This window comes from Lolium rigidum, chromosome 5 (genome assembly GCF_022539505.1).
Source record: "Lolium rigidum isolate FL_2022 chromosome 5, APGP_CSIRO_Lrig_0.1, whole genome shotgun sequence".
NCBI lineage: Eukaryota > Viridiplantae > Streptophyta > Magnoliopsida > Poales > Poaceae > Lolium > Lolium rigidum.
The window spans coordinates 247,125,965-247,148,016 of record NC_061512.1 but is presented as its reverse complement, the minus strand read 5'-3'; the positions used below and the strand labels follow the sequence as shown (position 1 = coordinate 247,148,016).

At 45.7% G+C, this 22,052-nt stretch overlaps 2 protein-coding genes across 2 annotated transcripts; one reads left to right on the top strand and one right to left on the bottom strand.

Moving 5' to 3' along the window:
• Window positions 1–3,758: 3,758 nt before the first annotated feature.
• On the bottom strand, window positions 3,759–6,423 carry LOC124654911 (seipin-2-like). Its single transcript, XM_047193884.1, has 2 exons — window positions 5,900–6,423; window positions 3,759–4,271 (listed from the first exon to the last, which is right to left on the bottom strand). Exons 1-2 carry the CDS (start codon window positions 6,404–6,406, stop codon window positions 3,825–3,827), a joined length of 954 nt encoding a protein of 317 aa, XP_047049840.1. The 5' UTR covers window positions 6,407–6,423; the 3' UTR covers window positions 3,759–3,824.
• A 7,986-nt stretch (window positions 6,424–14,409) lies between these two features.
• Window positions 14,410–15,565, top strand: LOC124657413. The gene is made up of 2 exons (XM_047195967.1): window positions 14,410–14,734; window positions 14,841–15,565. The coding sequence occupies exons 1-2, from the start codon at window positions 14,410–14,412 to the stop codon at window positions 15,563–15,565; spliced, it is 1,050 nt and encodes a 349-aa protein (XP_047051923.1).
• The last annotated feature ends 6,487 nt before the right edge of the window (window positions 15,566–22,052 follow it).

Here is a 22,052-nt window from a genome sequence, read left to right as displayed (position 1 = left end):
CCTGTCCGCAAATGTGCATCTCGCCGTGGTGTGATCATTCTACCTTGCATTAGCTAGAACATCCATCACAAGGCACATGATTGCTGTATGAGGCGTCCTGTGAGCTGTGGCACACGCGTGAGATTACACTCGTTGCGTTGCGTCCGATACAATCCAGCATTGTTTAGCATTATCTATAGAGAGTGCAATTATTAGTGCTTAAAGCGATTAACGGGCGGGGGAGCACGTGATTACGATTTGGATCAAACAATGCATACACTTAGACCCGCAAAACAAAATGCAGACACTTGGAACATGTTGTGGGGACTGACGCAAGACTCGGTTTGATAATGGTTACGCAGCAGCAAAATTGTTTGCTTGACTGGACGGCAGTAATTTTATTTTGCCACTTGAGTAGAGTGTGTAGTGAAGTCATCCAGCATACCGTTAATCAAGCCTAATGCTGGCCTCTCAATCCAGAAGAGCAGAGCTAAGCCGATCTGCAGCTGGATGTTGCCGTTGCATATTCTTCGCGTAGATATGCATATACTCGATAGGTCATGATGCATGTCTGAGTATATTACGGGAACCACACTGACACTGCTGAAGTCGATAGGTTGATCATCACGGTAGACGGGCAGACAGTCACCATTTGGCGTGTTTACCTCGGTCCTAGCCATGGAAAAAAATAGCGCGCTATTCCAACGCTAATAGCACGCTATAGCATATCCTGGAAGCCGATGCCATACGTTATTTTGCGCTATAGCTATATTGTCAGCGTTAATAGCACGCTATAGCATGCTAATAGTGTATTTTTAGACCCACGCTATTTTGTTATAGCGCGCTATTTTTTTCTTTGGTCCTAGCTCGCAGCAGATCACGCGTCAGTGTCACTACCGAGTCGCAGCCAGTGCACCCCGACCATAGAATGCTGGTAGCGATAGCGTCACCAGAGTTTCAGCACAGCACACTCGCACCATGAGGAGCCTGCAGATAGTGTCCCCTAGCTAGCAGCAGATCCGGGTCTTCTGTTCATCCCTTGACACTACGACGAGGAGAGTATTGCCATTTGAGCAATTCAGGATCCGTGCAAGCAACCACCGTTCTGCTCTGCTCTGCTGCGGGTGGCAAGCCCACTTCCTCTCGCACGGTGCAGACGGGTTACAGCTCAACGGAAAGAGGCCGGTGATCTTATTTCTTTGTGATGCAGGCAAGGTACAATGAAGTCTCACCTCACCTCGTGGTTGTTACCCTGGACGACACCACAGACTCACCAAAGACACGGACCCTTTGCTGGTAGAAGGGGTGTACTACTGATAAGTTCAGACCAAGAATTTTGAAAAATGAACTCTGAATGTACCGATGGACGCTGGACGGGAAGTCCGATTGTATGGATCCGTGGTATTATGACTTTGTGGCTCATGCTTTAAGCACTTATTAAGCATTGGGGCTCAACTGCTCTGGCAGAATTACATGTCCCTGACATCTTGCACGACTCAACCTCTGCCTCCAGCAGCAACTGCTTACCACAACGCCAACTTCCAAATCGCTAATCTACGGGAACATTCCTTGTGTAATCAGCAAGAGAGCAAATTATCAGTGGTTCAAAGGGACGAAGGTACAGAGGCACAGTAAGATCCCCACCACTTGATTCAGCCGAAAACCAACCAAACAAACAACGAGATCCTACGGACGAACCGACCAGTTCACCTTTGCTGCACAAGCCTTCATTCAGCAAAGTTCTCACCACTTTCTTCAGCCCCAGGGTTTTTGTTCTCGCCGAAAACCGGTTATTCCGGATACCACTGAGAAAACTTTCTACAGAACGAAATTCAACGGAGTTTATATAATTTATTCGAATTTAAATAGTTTTGACAATTTTTTACGAATTTATGAGTTCTTTTGACAAACCTTCTGGGGGCATTTTGTCCAGTAATGCCGGTGGTCACCGGGATTCTTTGTCAACCAAGGAAAAAAAGCAGAGCAATGATATCCTGCAGAAGAATCGATTAATCAACGCAAAACCCAATTACACGCTGCAGACCGGGCATGATGATTTCCAACCCCACTTGAAATGCCAGCATTTTGGTGAAGCTAATTAATGTTTATAAGGTATAACTGAGTCTGAAAGAATTTTCTTGGCGCTACCTGCCACAGAAGTATTTATTCATGTGCACTTCTTGTCCCAAAATAAGTATTTATTCATGTGCTGTAAAAAGAAACAGAGTAGTCACTCATGTTGCAGAAAAAAAACGACAGATCTGCTTGCAGGCCATCCAGAAGCACCAGTACACATATTAACATGTAATCTGAATATCTGATACAACTATGCACATGCAAAGCTCATCGTCATGTTAAAAAAAAAGGCAGAACTTGTTTACTTCAGAGGATGGGAAGATTCACGTCAGAGGCTGTATAAAATATAAATAGTACTTAGTAATAGTTCAGCATGAGTGCATGATCGAACACTTTCCCACCATTTAAAACAATGTATGATACTAGTTGCAGCAATGTAATTGGTTATCAAGTAGTACCATGTTACATGGCGAGAGAAAAAAAAGTTGGAGTCTCATATGGAAATTTCCACCCTTTAACATGGTTGTTCTGAATAGATCTTATAATCTTGCCCCGTGTGTAATATACTCTAGTGCTTTGGCTCAAAAAAAGAACCAAATTGTTTATTTGGTTGAGTGGATGAAACAATACTTCTTTACCAACTTGCATACTGTATATGATCCAATCTAGCATCTTAATCAAGATTAATCTGACCTTCCAACCAGTAGAGAATTAAAGCCGCTGAACACACTATTACAGGATCTCACTCGTGGTTGTTAGCATGGATGCCATTAACAGACTCACCGAAGAAACAGACCCTTGCTGGTCTCTTGCTGGTAGAATGGTACCATTGATAATAAATTCAGACTAAGAATTTTAACAAATGCACTCCGAATGTACCGATGGACAGAAAGTAAACCAATTGTATAGATCTAGGGAATTTATGACTAAACTGGTGCTCAACTGCTCAAATATACCTGTTCCTGACATCTTGCACGGCTGCACTCTGGCTACGGCGACAACCTGTTACTGCAATGCCATTATTCACACCACAATCAAGAGAAATATCCATCGTGCAATCAATAAAAGGAATAAATGATTAAAGGTTCAAAGGAAAAGAGGTACAGGGAAATTGTCACCACTTGATTCAGCCAAACAAAAAAGACAATGATATCCTACAGAGTAATCGATTAATCGACTGCACAACCAATTATACATTGCAGACAGCGCATGAGCACTCCAATCCTGCATCAAGTGACAGCATCTTGGTGAAGTTAACACTGAAATGAAAGATATAGCTGAGCTTGAAATGAATCCTCTTAGAGCTACCTGCCACAGAAGTATTGAACCTTGTTGCAGCAAAAGAACAGCATTTCTGCTTATTGGTCTTTCAGAAGCATCATTATAATGAATATCTGATACTCAGCAATAACAAGCATGATTAATCCTCATGGTACTAGCAGCAACCAAAGAAAAACAAAGGCATAACTTCTTGGGCCCGAACTTCTTTACTCAGAGGATGTGAAGTTTCATGACAGAAGTTGTATAAAACGCAGTTGGAGTTCAGCATTGATGCATGCTTTAACATTTTCCCATCATTCAAAAAACATTTCTGATATGAGTTACAGCAGTAGAATTGGTTATATTTTTCTTTACAGCGAGAATCTAGTACTATGCACTGTCAATGCTAGGCATGGTGGAAGAAAAAACTAGCATCGTCAGCATGATTAGTAGTCGACCGTGACACCATCTTTGCATTTATTTCGAAGTGTATATTACATGAGCTGCCCCTAAGGAGCTACAGCATGATGCCCACCCCTGGGAAATATACAAGTTCTACAACAAACAAGGGCAAACAACAACTCAAAAACGAAGAACCCCATGCTGCTCCAAACAAACAGAGTCCACCTCCAGTTCCAGAGTATTCTCTTGATCAGAGGAAGCTCAGCCTCAAGCAATAGCGATGCAGCATATATCTCAGGGATGCCTGCACCAGGACTAAACTCGGCTCGCTGCTCGAGCATTATCGTCACTCCTGTTATTGGTTCAAAAGCCTCCTTGATACCGCTCATTTTTAGTCTGATGACCTGGGATTCTGACGAGTAGCCCGTCAAGAGAGAAAAACTCTGGAAAAAAGTTTCTATGAAATGCATGTGGACACTCTTGAACTTCAGCATGCATGGGTGGCTCGTCGCAGAGACCACTTCTCCATTTGCAGATAGAAACTCTGCCCTTACCTGAACTCAAAGGGGAAAAAAGGAAATCAGATGGAGATACAAAATATTATGCTATGATACAATTTTCTACAGATACTGCTAAACATGGAGAGCACCACAACTTGAACTATCATTATTGTGCATACACTAATACTACGAGCTTGAAACTTATATAATTCTGAAGAGATGTATCAAGAAAGCACGAACTGGGTAGAAACGGACATTTTCGTCATGAAATTTAACTGTCGAGGTAGAAACGGTCTCTCTTGTTGAAAAACATACGACCAAATTTGGCTGCAAACCTTATGAGATTTGGGCACATGGAGTTGCTTGTTTGCTTTTGGGAGTCTGCTGCCTAAGAGTGGATTATCCATTGAACTAATATAAAGAGCTTTGCAACTGGAATTATCTATATTATGCATGCATACAAACTACAAGCTTGCAACGCACATAATTCTGTAAACCTGAACTGGGTATCTAATGCCTTGACACTCTTCAAAAAGTATGGCACAATTAGTTGGCGAGACAGGAATTTCATCAGCAAAGTTGAACTGCGGAAGCAGAGATGGTCTGTCTTATTGAAAACATGTGGTCAATCTGGCTGCAAACCATGGTTATTATGTTACTAAGACTTCAGGTTTGAGCTCTTGGAGTTGCAAGTTTGTTTGTTGGGAGTCTGCTGCCAGAAAATAAATCATCAACTGAATTTCATAGCCGAGTCAATCCATTGACATTCGCAGCCTGATACAGAGTGCACTATGTCTATCCCACCAAACATGTTTTAGATCCACAGCGGTTTTGCATTTCAAATATCTACTTTGTAGTCTGGCTCCCATTGCCATTGTAGTGGATTATATAATCTCATATGCTTGGATTATATAAGAAATATCGATCTTTGTCTAGATGTTCTCTTCATAATCAAGTTGCATACATATGTGTCCTTGAACTTATAAATGAAAGAGAAATTAGGTAACAGAGTTTATGTAGGTATAGTCCAATTTCCATTTTACAAATCAAAGTAGTAGGATTTTTTTCTGCATAACATCCTAGACAGAGATGAAATGTTAGAGCAATAACACTGGATAATAGACTTTACACAGTATTAGTGTAACTTACAAACCCAGGGCAATACCATTTTCAAAGAGATGATGAAACATCAACCAGTGAAATTTACGCAGTTTGCTGAATTCAGTAATAGTAAGCGCATTACCAAACATCAACCGCTGCCTCAATTTGTATCGCTACTTCACAAGACTGTACCCGAACTTCTTTCATTCCACAGAACAAAATTAGGTGGAGCAAAATTTCTGGTTGAATCACACTGCATAGTTCAGATGAACTTTAAAATCAAGTGTATATATAGCAGACCCCAACGTGTAAACCTTCTATGATAGGCAGCTTCTTTTCTAACAAAATTGGAGTTGAACATGGGAATGCACAACAAAGTTGCAGTTATTAACTTATATCTATGCTTCTGAAACTAGACGATGGAACACAGAAATTGGCAGGACCCTAAAACTGTAATCATCACTTCATTTGACAAAACTTTAATCCAGCATCATTTGTTCCCTTGATAGCGATTACCGAAGACCAATTTCAAGGAGACGATCATACCAAACCACTATGACAAGGACCAGCAAGAAAGGTACCTGGAAAACGCCGAGCCTCCTGTTGTAATCCGACTCGGGCAGCGTGAGCGACACCTCGAGCTGCATCCGCTGATGCGGCGGCACCAACCGCCGCACGGGCACGAACGCCACAGGGCTCGGCTTGGTGTAATCAAAATTCAGAGTCTCCGTCACCTGAACGGGCTCCTCCACCATTTTCCCCACCAAGAGCCCGCCTCCGAGGAACGCCATGATGAGCAGCGCGCAGAGAACCACGCAGACGTAGACAGCCCAGAGCGACCCCCACGCCAGCCTGCCCGCCACGCGCCCCACGCCCTCGCCGCCCCCGAGCTGCGCGGCCACCGCGCCGGTGGCCTGCCCCACCGCCCCGAGCGCCCAGTCGTGCGCCCGCCGCGCCGAGCCCACCGGGTCGGTGACGAAGAGGTACCACCACTGCAGCAGCCGCACCGGGAAGGTGATGAAGGCGATGAGCGCGCTCACCTGGAACGCCACCGCTTTGATGATGAGCACGGCCAGGGACTCGAGCATGCCCGGCGGCGCCGCCGGCGGCAGAGGCATGTAATCCAGCGCTACAGCCTCCTCCTCGTCGGACGAAGAAGACGAGGAATCATTTTTGTCCAATTCCTCCTCCGGGGGCGGGGGAGAACGGGGCACGCTGGTGGTCTCGGAGGAATCCTTTTTGTCCAATTCCTCATCCGGGGGCGGGGGGGAACGAGGCACGCTGGTGACCTCGGTGGAATGCGGGTCGGCCTTGACGAGCTCGTCGGCCGCGGTGACCGTGGAGGCGGCGGGAGCCGCGCTGGTAGCCTCGGAGGATTCGGGCTCGGCAGTGACGGGTTCGTCGGCCGCGGAAGCCGCGCTTGTGGCCTCGGAGGAATCGGGCTTGGCCTTGACGGGTTCGTCGGCCGCGGTGACGGTGGAGGAGGCGGAATCCCAGCAGGAGGGCACCTGATCGGGTTCCTTGACAGATTTGGCGCGGCGCGGGCGGCGGCGGAGCGTGGAGGAGGACGATGTGAGGGGCGGGGGCGGCGGATGAGGGAGGGTGTCGGTGGCGTCGACGAATGCATCGTCGGAGGTGGGGGGCGTGGAAGCGGCGGCGGGGGTGGGAACGTCGGCGGCAATCGGCGGATAGAGCGGAGCGGCGGGGCCGTCGGCATCCATGGTGGACAAGAGGAGGATTTCCTCCAAGAAGGGTAGAGAGGAATTTTTGGCGGTGGACGATGGGAGAAGACGGGCGGGTACTTTGCAGGTACACCCTTGTGGTTCATACTTTTCTCTCCCTCGCAACATTACTAATTTTGTGTGTTTTTACTATTTTGACACTTGTTTATTTTCTACAAATATCGGTAATCGAACATTTTTCTAGTAAAGCAAATACATCAAACATTTTTCTATTTTCATGTATTGTTATGTGGCGCTCCTCCTGCATTGTCCCCCTTAGTGTTTGCCGTCGATACCAATGTGTCAAGCTTAGGGCTTCAAAACTATGGTATTCTTGAGAAAAGGATTTAAGAAAGGGTTGAACTAAAGCTGAAGAGCAAAATGGCCATGAGATTGCACATGTACACAAAACAAGATATCATTTATAATGAAACAATGGGAGGATGCTTACTTGGCGGTTTAAAATTGGTTGGCACATTTGCTCACATTTTATTTTTGAAAACCTTTGTTTACAAATAGTACTTCTGTCTAAAAAATATTATCGCAATTTATCTAATTGTATATGTACTTGCTCGTGTGTGCGACTGTACTAGTATACTTGTACTTACTCACGTGCACGACTGTACTTTTGTACATGTATTTACTCGTGTGCGCACTATACTTGTACTTAATCGTGTGCGCGACTGTACTTCTGTACTTGTACTTGCTCGTGTGCACGTCTGTACTTCCGTACATGTACTCGCTCGTGTCTGCAGATGTATTTGTGAATTGTGATCGCTCATGTGTGCAGCTATACTTGTGCTCGCTCGTCTATGCAAGTGTAATTGTGCTCGCTCAAATATGTTCACCGAAATTCCGAAGACCATGATCTTTTAAATGTAAATATTACTAATACTGTGATATTTATATTGCCGAATACTAATATTTTCTAAGTATTTTGTGTGTGACCAAGTGACGGAGCTTGACGAAGATTGTTAAGGGGCCCATAACACTAATCATGCTTAAACTAACATTTAAAATTTAGCATATATACATATCTTTAAGGAATTTTCTAGATTAGGGGGGCATGCCCCCCATCCTAGGAAAGCTTCTCCACTATTGGGACATTGATGTCATGTCGTCCTAGGGCCCCTAAAATCTAAGAGCCAGCCCTAAGTACACGTTGAAGACTGGAGAAAGAGTGGATCGATCGCCACAACAGCTCATAGACTGCAACGGCTAAACTCAGCTTGGCTGCCATGGCGGTGACCAGGCTGTCGCATTTCAGAGCATTAAGCTTCGTCATGAGATCTCTTCCTGGATGGACTACCCGTATGTGGCCGTCGACACCTGGTGCTACCCGGCTCGCTATACAATGGGCATACGGGACTGGGACTTCGTGGAGCCGAGGAACGAGAGGGCGCTCAAGGCGGCCGTGGCGGAACAGCATGTTGTGTTACGGGAACAACATGGAGTTTTATAACTACAGAGGTGGCGTGTTCGGACTTGTTAGGGTCGTGCACCACGGACCTCACTCACATGATGCTACTAGTGGGCTACAACACCACCGTAGAGGGCGCGCGACCCGTACAGAAAGCCTTCCGGCGTTGACTTCTGGATGCTGAAGAATCCGTGGTCGACGACATGGGGCGTGGCCGGGTATATGAGGCTCCTGTGGGGGTATCTAAATTTAAATAAACTATCAATATTCTTTTATGGGCGGAAAGTACTATATATATGTGTATGACCAATGAAATATCGCTTAGGTGATGGATATATATATATCAGATTACAATCATCTTTTTGTAGAGCATTTGTACATAACTACAGACAGACGAACAAAATAGTGAGCCGGCTCTCAAGGCAAAGGGGTGCAACCGGCGTTTGCGAAGAAGACACAGGGTGGTTCGTGCAATTCAACCTGAGAATCCTCACACGTGTCTGGGAAACGTCGCCACGCTCGTCGGGCCACCGCTCCGCGTGTCATCGCGTGGCCTTGGAAGGAGCAGAGACAGCTGGGAAAAGCGGTCGTTGATAACCAGATTCCGAAATGACACATCGCGTAGTGTTTCGTTCCTTGCTGACAAATGATGGAATGGGCCTTGCTCGTGATCATCAGGTTGCGCGCCTCCGCTAGCAGTATCAGGATTCAGGATGTCTCCAACAACGGCCCGTATTTTGGGCAGCCTCTATTTGTTTGGATCCGTTTGCGGCAGGCGAAGGATATGGAAGAGGCCCAGGCCTGTATGTACTAGTTAGCAGCGGACCCAACAACGTCTCACGTTTCGACCACGGTCTGGTTATTTTAGGTATTTTTACATCCAGATTTCAAACATATTTTTAAGTAATTCAAGTAAAACATAATAAATTGCAAATTCATTAAATTTTGGTGAAAATGATTGGAAGTTAAGTAGTTCAATCCCGGCCTTGCCGGCATACCCAAAGTTCCAAAAGTATGAGATACAGAGGGAATCGAGTGAATCGCACGTCTCGATCAAAGATCATCTTCTTCTCCTCCGCTAAGGCTCCAACCATGTCCGGGAAATACAATACATGGCGTCGGTCAGTGGGGTTGTCATGATCTTAGCTTCCTCGGTGAGTAAGGCGAGCTCCAATTTCTTTTACTTGTTATCTACCACCTATGTTGATGCACGTGCATTAATCTCTTCAATCTCAAGCTTCTTTCTTTGTATCTCATAGTAGTTCCTGATTGTCTCCTCTTTTCTCCGGTGCTTCCTCTCGCCCATCTTCTTACTTGACACCTCTTTATTGGGTAAAAGTGTCTTGATCGTCTTTGTGATCGATTGCAACGAGGCATCACGCTTGGGTGGCACCATATACATCGATGAGACTGGATTGCCCGTGTTTTGCGTTCGCATCATAGGACCCATAGATCTCACGACTGTCGTCCGACAATGGACAATGTTGAAATTCTTAATTTTGTTGGCAACCTTGAAGTGGGCCAAAGCTTCGATCCACCAGGTCCCCAACGCCAATGCCACTAGCTTTCCCTTCTTCATCGTGTCATACGAGGCGTTGCAGTTGGTGCATTGCTTACTGATCAGCGACCACCTTACTGTGAGCGAGGCCTCACCTGATCGCTCACAAGTGCTTGTGCTCATGAAAGTAGTTGTAAATCTTCCTCCAAAATGTGTCTCCCTTTTGTGGGAAACCTCAAATTGAATCTTGTCTGAATTCCATCAACACCTCGCAAAGACACATGTCCTTAAGCTTAGTGTATCCTCCGGTCCCTCTGAACCCTCATGTGGCTTGGCGAGCTCCAGTTAAGAGAACCAGGGCTCGTGTGGGAGTTGCTGGGCGTTCGCCATCACGACCGCACTCGATTTCCAGGACACGTTCAAGACTAGAAAAAGAGTGGATTTATGAGCGTGGACTGTGATGGCTACTCTCAGTTTGGCTACAAAGGTGGCGACCCGGCTGCCGCATTTCAGAGTGTGAAGCTCTCTCATGGGGTCTCTTCCTAGATGGACTACCTGCACATGGTCGTCGACAAGTGCTATGCGGCTCGCTATACGATGGGTATTTGGGACTGGGACTTCATGAGGCCGAGGAACGAGAGGACACTCAAAAGGTGGCCATGGCGGAACGGCCTGTTGTTGTGGCATTGAACGGGAACATCACGGAGTTTTATAACTACAGAGGTGGTGTGTTCAGAGGGTCGTGCACCGCGCACCTCACTCACGCAATGCTACTAGTGGGTTACAACACCACCGTAGAGGGCGACCCATACGATGAGCCTATCGGCGCCGACTTCTGGATTCTGAAGAATTTGTGGTCGACGACATGGGGGGAGGCCTGGTACATGAGGCTCCTGCGGGGGATTGAAGCGGATGGGGGAGTCTACGGAGTGATGCTTCGTTCGGTGTATCCAATGGATGCAGTTGACATCATTGAAAATTAAATGGGCGCCTAGCTATATTAATATAGCTATGCGAAAACCTGTTTTGAGCCTAGCGCGGACCTTAGTGGAGGCCAAAAGGGGGCCATGCCCCCCCCCCCCAACTTAATTGAAATGTACACAATACCACTTATTGTTTACCAATTTTTACCATAGAAAACACAAAATACTCCAAGTTCGCCCCCTCAGTTCCCGTCTAGCATTTTTTACCCCTCCAATAATAATGATCAAGGTCCGCCACTGGTAAATCCCAGGTGTCTTACATGATAGTTTCGATGTCATTCTTAACGTGAACATCCAATATTGCTGACCAGGGGCCACCTTTCAACCTTCTGTCCGGGGTTCCTTGGATCCCAAGATTGAAAACAGTTTTTTTAGCTATATATGGATGATTTGACCTGAATGGAAATTAAGTGGCCGCGGTAGCTTTTTTTTTTTTTTGAGGTCGAACATAGCGTTTTTCTCATTTATAATATTCTGGGGAATACAAACAAAGTCTGGCATATTCATAAGCTAAATATGGCGCCCCTCTTGAAGAGAAGAAGCAGTCTTTGCTAAATTATAAGCATCTACATTGAAAACCCTGTGTCATGACTAAAAATCGCCTCATGGAAGAGATAGGTACTCATGTGCATTATTTCCTGTAGGATCATCGTATACCTGCATGAGCACCTTTCTTCAGATTATCAAGGTACTCTAGTCTGCGATTGATCGAGAGCGGCTTGTTATTGCGTCATGCATGCACGAGGACACGAGGAGGATGAGGGCACTATCTTTGCTTTTCCGTCAGAGCCAGACCATGGGTCGATTCTTCCTTCAAATCTCCTTCCATGCATATGCGCGACGAGCTATCGATCCATCCAACTCCGCCCCGCGATTCTGGTTGTTGCCTCCAGCCAACGCACGTAAAAAAAGCAGAGGAACCGATTCTAGATTTCCGGTCGCTCCGTCCGTCTCTGGTCGATGGGGAAGGGGATGCATGGATAATGAGGACCGAATGCATCTAGTTTTTTCGATAAAGGGAATATATTAATATCGAGAGATACCAATTATACCCAGCCTCTGCAACAACGCACCACCCTAATGGCACTACGGATGCACACAACAAAAAAAAGGAAAAGAAAACTAAGAAACAAAAGTCCCGCTACAGTATCACGGACCTAACAACAGCAATATATCCACCACCATGACAACACCTGAATTGCAGACTCTCCAAAAAACGACGCCTCCAAGAAGGGAACAGTGCTCCAACACCGTCGTCGCCCGATCAAAGATCTTAGGTTTTCACCCTGAAGATAGTCCCAACTCTCAAAACAATGCCTCCACCAAGGTCACCGCCGAGCACAACCGAGTTAAGGCCGGACCTTGGGTTTTCACCCCGAAAGGTAGGACTCTGCGCTTCACATGTGTTGTCGCCCCCACTTTCATACCGCTGCTGTGAAGCCCGGACACCAAGCAAGCCCCTCAACAGCGCGGAGACTTGAACCTCCCTTAGCTAGTCCTCCCCTCCGGCCTTCATGAAATTCTCTTCTTCCGACTTTCATCATGGATCCATAGTCACTTGATGTCAACACGAAAAAGAGCTTCGCGCCGCTCCCTCCAGAACCAAACGGTCGGAATAAACGCATGGGTGCGCACGACCGAATACCTCCGATCCAGCAAACTCAGGCAAAGCACTGTTACATTCGCCGGCGGAGCCTTCCGGAACTCAACCCTCCGGCCAGATCACGAGTCCAGGCCTCCGGTAGTTCCTCCTCTTCATGCAAGAGAGGCCCTAGGACGGCCGCCTTTATTCAGGCCGGACCCCCACGTCGGCGACCATCCCGGGCTGGCCAACCCAACCCTCCACCGGCGACACCATCGCCGGCTTCCATGCACCTCCATCTCACCGCCGGATGGCGATGATAGATCAAAAATCCACCACCACCAACCGCAGGCCGACCCTCTCCGGCGAAGAAGAGGCCACCTCCTCCGTCAAACCCAATGTTGCTGCCCCGGGCGCCCTCGTGTCGCGGAAGATGCCCGAGATCGCCTCCACGCACCAACGAGGCGGGGGTGGATGGCATGGCGCAGGCCGAGGGTCTGGCCGCCGCCCACCACCAACCCCTGCCGGAGTGCTGCGGGAAGCCGACGAGAAGAGGGAGACCGCAGCGCCGCCCATCCCACCCGCGCCGACCGGTCCGCCAGGGGACAGCCGACGGGAGGAGGGCCGCCGCCGCCATCGCCCATCACATGCGCGTCTGCTCCGCCAAGCATCGCGGAGGTGGGGATCCGGCCGCCGATCTCCACGCGGCGACAAGGAAGGGCCCCCGCCGCCGCCACACCCCGAGGGACTTTTCCCCGGCGGCGCTACCGGCGGCGGCGGCGGCGGAGGGTTGGGGGCGGAGGGTTAGGGTTGGGGGCAGAGGCAACAAAGCAAGCTGATACTAGCCAGGAACGAGCTCCACTTCCGAATACATCTAGTTGACATGACCAAATTCACAACCGGTTTGAGTTACTTGGAAAAATAGCATGCTCATTCCTAACCGAAGTTTTAAACAGCGCGCTAGCGATGCTATAGAGGATTCACAACACTCCTTCTAAAAATAAGCACTTTCAGCGCTAAATAGAATCACTCGCTAACAGCTTTCTGAATGGCGCTAGAACGCTAAATATGGCTAAAAATAGCGTTATTTCTCCGCCAAACCCAAATATTTTAACATTTAAATTTAAAAGTTAGACCTACTTATGAAATATGCATATGCACTAATTTTATTACTACAATCATCATGATTGTTAAGTACAAGTTTGTATTACTGAATTTCTTGCCATATTTTTAGATGATATAAATTATTGATTCTAATTTTTCTAGGGCTTTTTTGTTTTGTAGAAAATTTAAATGACTTGGCTCCTCGTGATAGAGGCTGCTATTTTAAAAAGTAATAGGGCCTAATGGCTTCAACGCATCTGCGTAGGACATGGTTGACGACGTGATCCGAAGAAGCAGCGATATGCCGACATGGCGTCGGGCTTTACAGCTGGTTACGCTCTTCATACTGCATCACTTCATGGATAATGAGGATCCAGAAGCCGACATGGACAGATGCATAATTTTGCATATTGTAAGACTGTTTACATATTCATTATGTATAGCCTATAGGTATAGCTAATGTCAACTGGACGACACTGACTTGGTCATAATGTTCCTGCAATCTGTGAGTATCTTTTCCTCCCCTACGCCACTTGCCAAAACTAAGTCACTTGACCTCTACTTTAGCCCCTTTATTTCACAAAGTCAGAGCCATCCATCGCCTATAAGAAGCTGTGGTCAGCACAGTACAAGTCATCCATATACACACACTGAAGCTTAGATCATCTCGATCGATCCGTTCACCAGTGATTGGCAAAGGTAATGGCCAGGTGCAATGGCGTGGCGGTGGCGGCTCGGCTAGGCTGGTGCTGCCTCCTAGTGGTGGCGCTTGCGCTAGGCGCCATGGGTCAGCCACCGCCTTCTCCCCGGAATGAGGACAACACTCCTCCTCCTCCCAATCCCGGGAATGGGGACGATCCCTGGGGCGGCGGGGGCGGATACGACCCTCCTCCTCCTCCCCCTGACAATTACTGGACCTATGAAGACGGTCATCCTCGAACCGAGGTAAAATCCTACGCAAACGGCCAGCCCTACCGCGCTGACTACAGCAAGCCAAACAAAATCTATACATGTGACGATGACTGGGGTAAAAAGTGCATCGCGCAGTGCCCGGATCTCTGCCCCAAGTCCTGCTACATGTCTTGCAGCGATTGCGAGACGACATGCAGTATGTTCCTTGGTTCACCACCATCCATCCATCCATGCAAGCATGCACACATCAGGACATTGCTTAATTAGTTATCTCGATTGATTCTGATACCACTTCTATCCAGGGTGTGTAGTATTCCCGGGAACATCGTGTGGTGACCCTAGCTTCACAGGCGGCGACGGCATCACCTTCTACTTCCACGGTAGGAGGGACCAGGACTTCTGCCTCGTCTCTGACACCAATCTCCACATCAACGCCCACTTCATCGGCAACCACAACCCCTCCAACGACCGTACCTTCACGTGGATACAAGCACTCGGCATCACCTTCGGCGACCACCGCCTCTACGTCGGCGCTCGCAAGGCCGTCGAGTGGGACGAGGATGATGACCACATCGAGATCACCCTCGACGGCGAGCCTGTAAAAGTAGACACCGTCAACAACGCTCGGTGGGTGTCCAAGGTCCTCCCCGATCTATCCGTGAAGCGCATAGACAATGTTAACTCTGTCAAGGTGGACCTTGCCGGTGTGTTTAGCATCTCGGCCAGCGCGGTGCCTATCAGCGACGAGGACTCGAAGATCCACAACTATGGCAAGACCATGAAGGACAGCCTCGTGCACCTTGACCTCCGTTTTAAGTTCCATTCTCTCACGAACAACGTCGATGGTGTCCTTGCCCAGACCTACCGGATGGACTACATCAACAAGATGAACGTCACCGCCAAGATGCCAATCATGGGTGGGGCGCCAAAGTACCTCTCATCTGGCGGGCTCTTCTCCACTGATTGCGCCGTCTCCAAGTTCCACCGCAATGTTGGCGGTAGCCATTTCCTTGCCTCGGCAGCGTAAACTGAGCCTCCAATCAGATGTTCAATCACATATCTATGGACTATGGTATCAGTGAATAACTCAACTAAGGATGCAAACATGCATGCATGTTAGTTGGCCGCGTATAATTAACTATATTGCACAAGAAGAAATAAGGTGTGTATTTTTTTCGATAAAGGATGTTTTATTACTTTGGCAAGCAATTACATCCAACCTCTGCATAACCAGGATGCACACAGCTGTTTCAAATGTCCAGAACGAGCAATAAAAGTAAAAAGGCGAAATACATATCGAGACGATAAACTATATAACGCCTAAGACGAGTGTGGAGCTTCAATCCTTAGACTATGCTGCCACCCATGTCGGAAAAAAGTATCCCTCGCCGTAGCCTCCAACCGTGTACAGACCTCCGTAAATAGGTTTCGGTTCTCCGCCCGTCGAAGAGGTAACCACGAACGGAGAATACCCGTACATCCGTAGATGACCTGCAACAAAGAACAGTTTTTATCGTTAAAAATCTTGTCATTTCTACATAGCCATAGCGCCCGGATAAGCTGCAAGCGCCCCCACCCTAAGAAGCAACTTAAACCTTGAATCAACACCATGAAGCCAATTGCCAAAGACATTTGCCACACTAGTCGGGGGATACAGGGGTAGACGCTACTTGGATGATCGACCATATAGATTTCGCAAAGCTGCCTTTGGAAGAATAGGTGTTTGATGGTTTCGTCATGATGACGAGAAAACACACCGTGAATTTCCATGCCAATTCCGCTTAACAAGATTATCTTTAGTAAGAATAACTCCTCGACGAAGGTACCATCCAAAAATCTTGATTTTTAATGGTATCTTCATCTTCCAAATTTTCTTATTATTATCAACTGGTAAATCAGAATGGAGGATTGCATTGTATAAAGATTTAAGCTGAGAAAGAGCCATCTACATGAAGATTCCATCTAAATTCATCCGGTTCAGGGGATAATTGAATATCACCCAACCGTTGAACTAGAGTATTCCATGCTGTTAGCCTTTGTCCAAGTAAAACCCGTCTGAACGTCACATTCGAAGGTGAGGTAGCCATGATGGTAGCAATGGTATCACCTTTGCGACGAACAATACTATACAAAGCAGGATATTGTTCACTCAGGGAAGCATTGTCCAACCAAACATCTTCCCAGAAACGTATCTGTGCTCCATTCTTAATAGAAAAAGTACCATGACGAAAGAAAATATTTTTCGTTGCCATGAGACCAGCCCGAAGTGAGAGTCCCCGGGTTTCCAAACCACTTGGGAGAGCGTCTTGAGCCAATATACTTTCTCCGGAGAATAGTTTGCCAAGTCCCATTCTCGGTAAGAAGCTTAAAAAGCCATTTACCTAGCGAGCAGAATTCTTAACCTCCAGGTCATGAATTCCAAGTCCGCCTTGATCTTTGGGACTACACACTATACTCCATTTAACCAATCGATATTTCTTTTCTCGTTGTCCCCTTGCCAAAAGAATCTGGATCGATAATAATCGAGTTTATGCAGAATTCCTTTCGGCGGAAGAAAGAATGATAACATATACGATACCATATTTGTTAGTACCGAGTTAATGAGTACCAGTCTTCCTCCTAGAGACAGCAATTTGCCTTTCCAACTACTAAGGCGTTTACGTAATCTTTCTTCCACAATCTTCCATTCAGCCGGGGTAAGTCTCCGATAGTGAATCGGGATACCCAAATACCGAATAGGGAAATGGCCTTGCCCACAACCAAACAACTCTGTATACTGAGTCATATCGTTTTGGGCATCGCCGAAACAGAACAATTCACTCTTATGGAAGTTAATTTTCAATCCCGATAATTGCTCGAAGGCTGCTGATACGTCTCCAACGTATCGATAATTTCTTATGTTCCATGCCACATTATTGATGTTATCTACATGTTTTATGCACACTTTATGTCATATTCGTGCATTTTCTGGAACTAACCTATTAACAAGATGCCGAAGTGCCGATTCTTTGTTTTCTGCTGTTTTTGGTTTCAGAAATCCTAGTAACGAAATATTCTCGGAATTGGACGAAATCAACGCCCAGGGTCCTATTTTGCCACGAAGCTTCCAGAAGATCGAAGAGGAGACGAAGTGGGGCCACGAGGCGCCCAAACCCTAGGGCGGCGCGGCCCAGGCCTTGGCCGCGCCGACCTGTGGTGTGGGGCCCTCGTGCCCCTTCCTGACCTGCCCTTCCGCCTACTTAAAGCCTCCGTCGCGAAACCCCCAGTACCGAGAGCCACGATACGGAAAACCTTACTGAGACGCCGCCGCCGCCAATCCCATCTCGGGGGATTCAGGAGATCGCCTCCGGCACCCTGCCGGAGAGGGGATTCATCTCCCGGAGGACTCTTCACCGCCATGGTCGCCTCCGGAGTGATGTGTGAGTAGTCTACCCCTGGACTATGGGTCCATAGCTGTAGCTAGATGGTTGTCTTCTCCTCATTGTGCTTCATTGTCGGATCTTGTGAGCTGCCTACATGATCAAGATCATCTATCTGTAATTCTATATGTTGCGTTTGTTGGGATCCGATGAATAGAGAATACTTGTTATGTTGATTATCAAAGTTATGTCTATGTGTTGTTTATGATCTTGCATGCTCTCCGTTATTAGTAGATGCTCTGGCCAAGTTGATGCTAGTAACTCCAAGAGGGAGTATTTATGCTCGATAGTGGGTTCATGTCTCAGTGAATGCGGAGGGGTGACAAGAACCTCTAAGGTTATGGATGTGTTGTTGCCACTAGGGATAAAACATTGGTGCTATGTTCAAGGATGTAGTCACTGATTACATTACGCGCAATACTTAATGCAATTATCTGTTGTTAGCAACTCAATACTGGAGGGGTTCGGATGATAACCTCGAAGGTGGACTTTTTAGGCATAGATGCATGCTTGGATAGCGGTCTATGTACTTTGTCGTAATGCCCAATTAAATCTCACAATACTCATCATAATATGTATGTGCATGGTCATGCCCTCTTTATTTGTCAATTGCCCAACCGTAATTTGTTCACCCAACATGCTTGTTTATCTTATGGGAGAGACACCTCTAGTGAACTCGTGGACCCCGGTCCAATTCTCTATCTTGAAATACAATCTCTGCAATCTTGTTCTCTTGTTTTCCGCAAACAATCATCTTCCACACAATACGGTTAATCCTTTGTTACAGCAAGCCGGTGAGATTGACAACCTCCATTGTTTCGTTGGGGCAAAGTACTTGGTTTGTGTTGTGCGAGTTCCACGTTGGCGCTGGAATCTGCGGTGTTGCGCCGCACTACATCCCGCCGCCATCAACCTTCAACGTGCTTCTTGGCTCCTCCTGGTTCGATAAACCTTGGTTTCTTTACGAGGAAAACTTGCTGATGTGCGCATCATACCTTCCTCTTGGGGTTCCCAACGAACGTGTGAGTTACACGCCATCAAGCTCTTTTTCTAGCGCCGTTGCTGGGGAGATCAAGACACGCTGCAAGGGAGTCTCCACTTCCCAATCTCTTTACTTTGTTTTTGTCTTGCTTAGTTTTATTTACTACTTTGTTTGCTGCACTAAATCAAAATACAAAAAAATTAGTTGCTAGTTTTACTTTATTTGCTATCTTGTTTGCTATATCAAAAACACAAAAAAATTAGTTACTTGCATTTACTTTACTTGATTCATCATGTTTCCTTTTAATTTTACCACGAAAGACATACCGGTAGGACGTGGGTTTATAGTTGGGAGAAATAATATAGAAGAATTTTTCAATCATGTTAGTACCATTGAAGATTTTGAAGATAGACACTTGGTAGACCTTGCTCCCACTTATGAAATTGCTGCTGCGCATTTAGTTCGCCTGTTGGAATCTAAATTTGTTAATCTCAATCCTATAATCCAACACATGTTCCTTACACTTGGTGATATGGAAGGGGGGGGAAAGAAAGATTTTGTTTTAGAAACCCTTCTTAGAGAATTTGGTGGTCTAGCAAAAGAAGCTAGAAATGTCTTTGCTAAATTTAATATGCTTGGTTCTCATACTAATTTTGTTAGTCTCCTTGAAAAGATGGACATGGATAGAATAAGATACACTAATAATATTGATGATGGAGGGGAGATCAAAGCACCAATACCATGTAAACTCCTAGCTATGAATGATGCACTAGAAAATAACTATGCTTGGCTTGTTCCTGAAAATTTGTTTGATGAGAGTAGCAAGTCTAAGACTAATGAAAAGGGAGCCTCTGAAACTTACATAGATAAGATAACATGCATTGTTGAGGCAACTCCTAAAGCCCAAGGTAAGGATGATGCACCACCCTCCGATAATACTTGATACACACTTTCTGCGCCTAGCTGAAAGGCGTTAAAGAAAAACGCTTATGGGAGACAACCCATGATTTTTACCTACAGTACTTTGTTTTTATTTTGTGTCTTGGAAGTTGTTTACTACTGTAGTAACCTCTCCTTATCTTAGTTTAGTGTTTTGTTGTGCCAAGTAAAGTCGTTGATAGAAAAGTTCATACTAGATTTGGATTACTGCGCAGTTTCAGATTTCTTTGCTGTCACGAATCTGGGCTAAATTCTCTGTAGGTAACTCAGAAAATTAAGCAAATTTACGTGAGTGATCCTCAGATATGTACGCAACTTTCATTAAATTTGGGCATTTTCATTTGAGCAAGTCTGGTGCCGTTTTAAAATTCGTCAATACGAACTGTTCTGTTTTGACAGATTCTACCTTTTATTTCGCTTTGCCTCTTTTGCTATGTTGGATGAATTTCTTTGATCCATTAATATCCAGTAGCTTTATGCAATGTCCAGAAGTGTTAAGAATGATTGTGTCACCTCTGAACATGTTAATTTTTATTGTGCACTAACCCTCTAATGAGTTGTTTCGGGTTTGGTGTGGAGGAAGTTTTCAAGGATCAAGAGAGGAGTATGATGCAACATGATCAAGGAGAGTGAAAGCTCTAAGCTTGGGATGCCCCGGTGGTTCACCCCTGCATATATCAAGAAGACTCAAGCGTCTAAGCTTGGGGATGCCCGAGGCATCCCCTTCTTCATCGACAACATTATCAGGTTCCTCCCCTGAAACTATATTTTTATTCCGTCACATCTTATGTGCTTTTCTTGGAGCGTCGGTTTGTTTTTGTTTTTGTTTTGTTTGAATAAAATGTATCCTAGCATTCACTTTATGGGAGAGAGACACGCTCCGCTGTAGCATATGGACAAGTATGTCCTTAGGCTTCTACTCATAGTATTCATGGCGAAGTTTCTTCTTCGTTAAATTGTTATATGGTTGGAATTGGAAAATGATACATGTAGTAATTGCTATAAATGTCTTGGGTAATGTGATACTTGGCAATTGTTGTGCTCATGTTTAAGCTCTTGCATCATATGCTTTGCACCCATTAATGAAGAAATACATAGAGCATGCTAAATTTGGTTTGCATGTTTGGTCTCTCTAAGGTCTAGATAATTTCTAGTATTGAGTTTTGAACAACAAGGAAGACGATGTAGATTCTTATAATGTTTACAATGTGTCTTTTATCTGAGTTTTGCTGCACCGGTTCATCCTTGTGTTTATTTCAAATAACCTTGCTAGCCTAAGCCTTGTATCGAGAGGGAATACTTCTCATGCATACAAATACTTGAGCCAACCACTATGCCATTTGTGTCCACCATACCTACCTACTACATGGTATTTCTCCGCCATTCCAAAGTAAATTGCTTGAGTGCTACCTTTAAAATTCCATCATTCACCTTTACGATATATAGCTCATGGGACAAATAGCTTAAAAACTATTGTGGTATTGAATATGTACTTATGCACTTTATCTCTTATTAAGTTGCTTGTTGTGCGATAACCATGCTTCTGGGACGCCATCAACTATTCTTTGTTGAATATCATGTGAGTTGCTATGCATGTTCGTCTTGTCTGAAGTAAGAGAGATCTACCACCTTATGGTTAAGCATGCATATTGTTAGAGAAGAACATTGAGCCGCTAACTAAAGCCATGATCCATGGTGGAAGTTTCAGTTTTGGACATATATCCTCAATCTCATATGAGAAAATTATTAATTATTGTTACATGCTTATGCATAAAAGAGGAGTCCATTATCTGTTGTCTATGTTGTCCCGGTATGGATGTCTAAGTTGAGAATAATCAACAGCGAGAAATCCAATGCGAGCTTTCTCCTTAGACCTTTGTACAGGCGGCATAGAGGTACCCCTTTGTGACACTTGGTTAAAACATGTGCATTGCGATGATCCGGTAGTCCAAGCTAATTAGGACAAGGTGTGGGCACTATTAGTATACTATGCATGAGGCTTGCAACTTGTAAGATATAATTTACATGATACATATGCTTTATTACTACCGTTGACAAAATTGTTTCATGTTTTCAAAATCAAAGCTCTAGCACAAATATAGCAATCGATGTTTTTCCTCTATGGAGGACCATTCTTTTACTTTCATTGTTGAGTCAGTTCACCTATTTCTCTC

Excerpts from the sequence above, each read along its gene's own strand:
- LOC124657413 (XM_047195967.1), top strand. The coding sequence starts at position 14,410 with ATGGGTCAGCCACCGCCTTCTCCCCGGAATGAGGACAACACTCCTCCT. Across the intron at positions 14,735-14,840 it reads CGATTGCGAGACGACATGCA|GGTGTGTAGTATTCCCGGGA; the intron begins GTATGTTCCTTG and ends ACTTCTATCCAG.
- LOC124654911 (XM_047193884.1), bottom strand. The coding sequence starts at position 6,406 with ATGCTCGAGTCCCTGGCCGTGCTCATCATCAAAGCGGTGGCGTTCCAG. Across the intron at positions 4,272-5,899 it reads GGAGGCTCGGCGTTTTCCAG|GTAAGGGCAGAGTTTCTATC; the intron begins GTACCTTTCTTG and ends CTTTGAGTTCAG.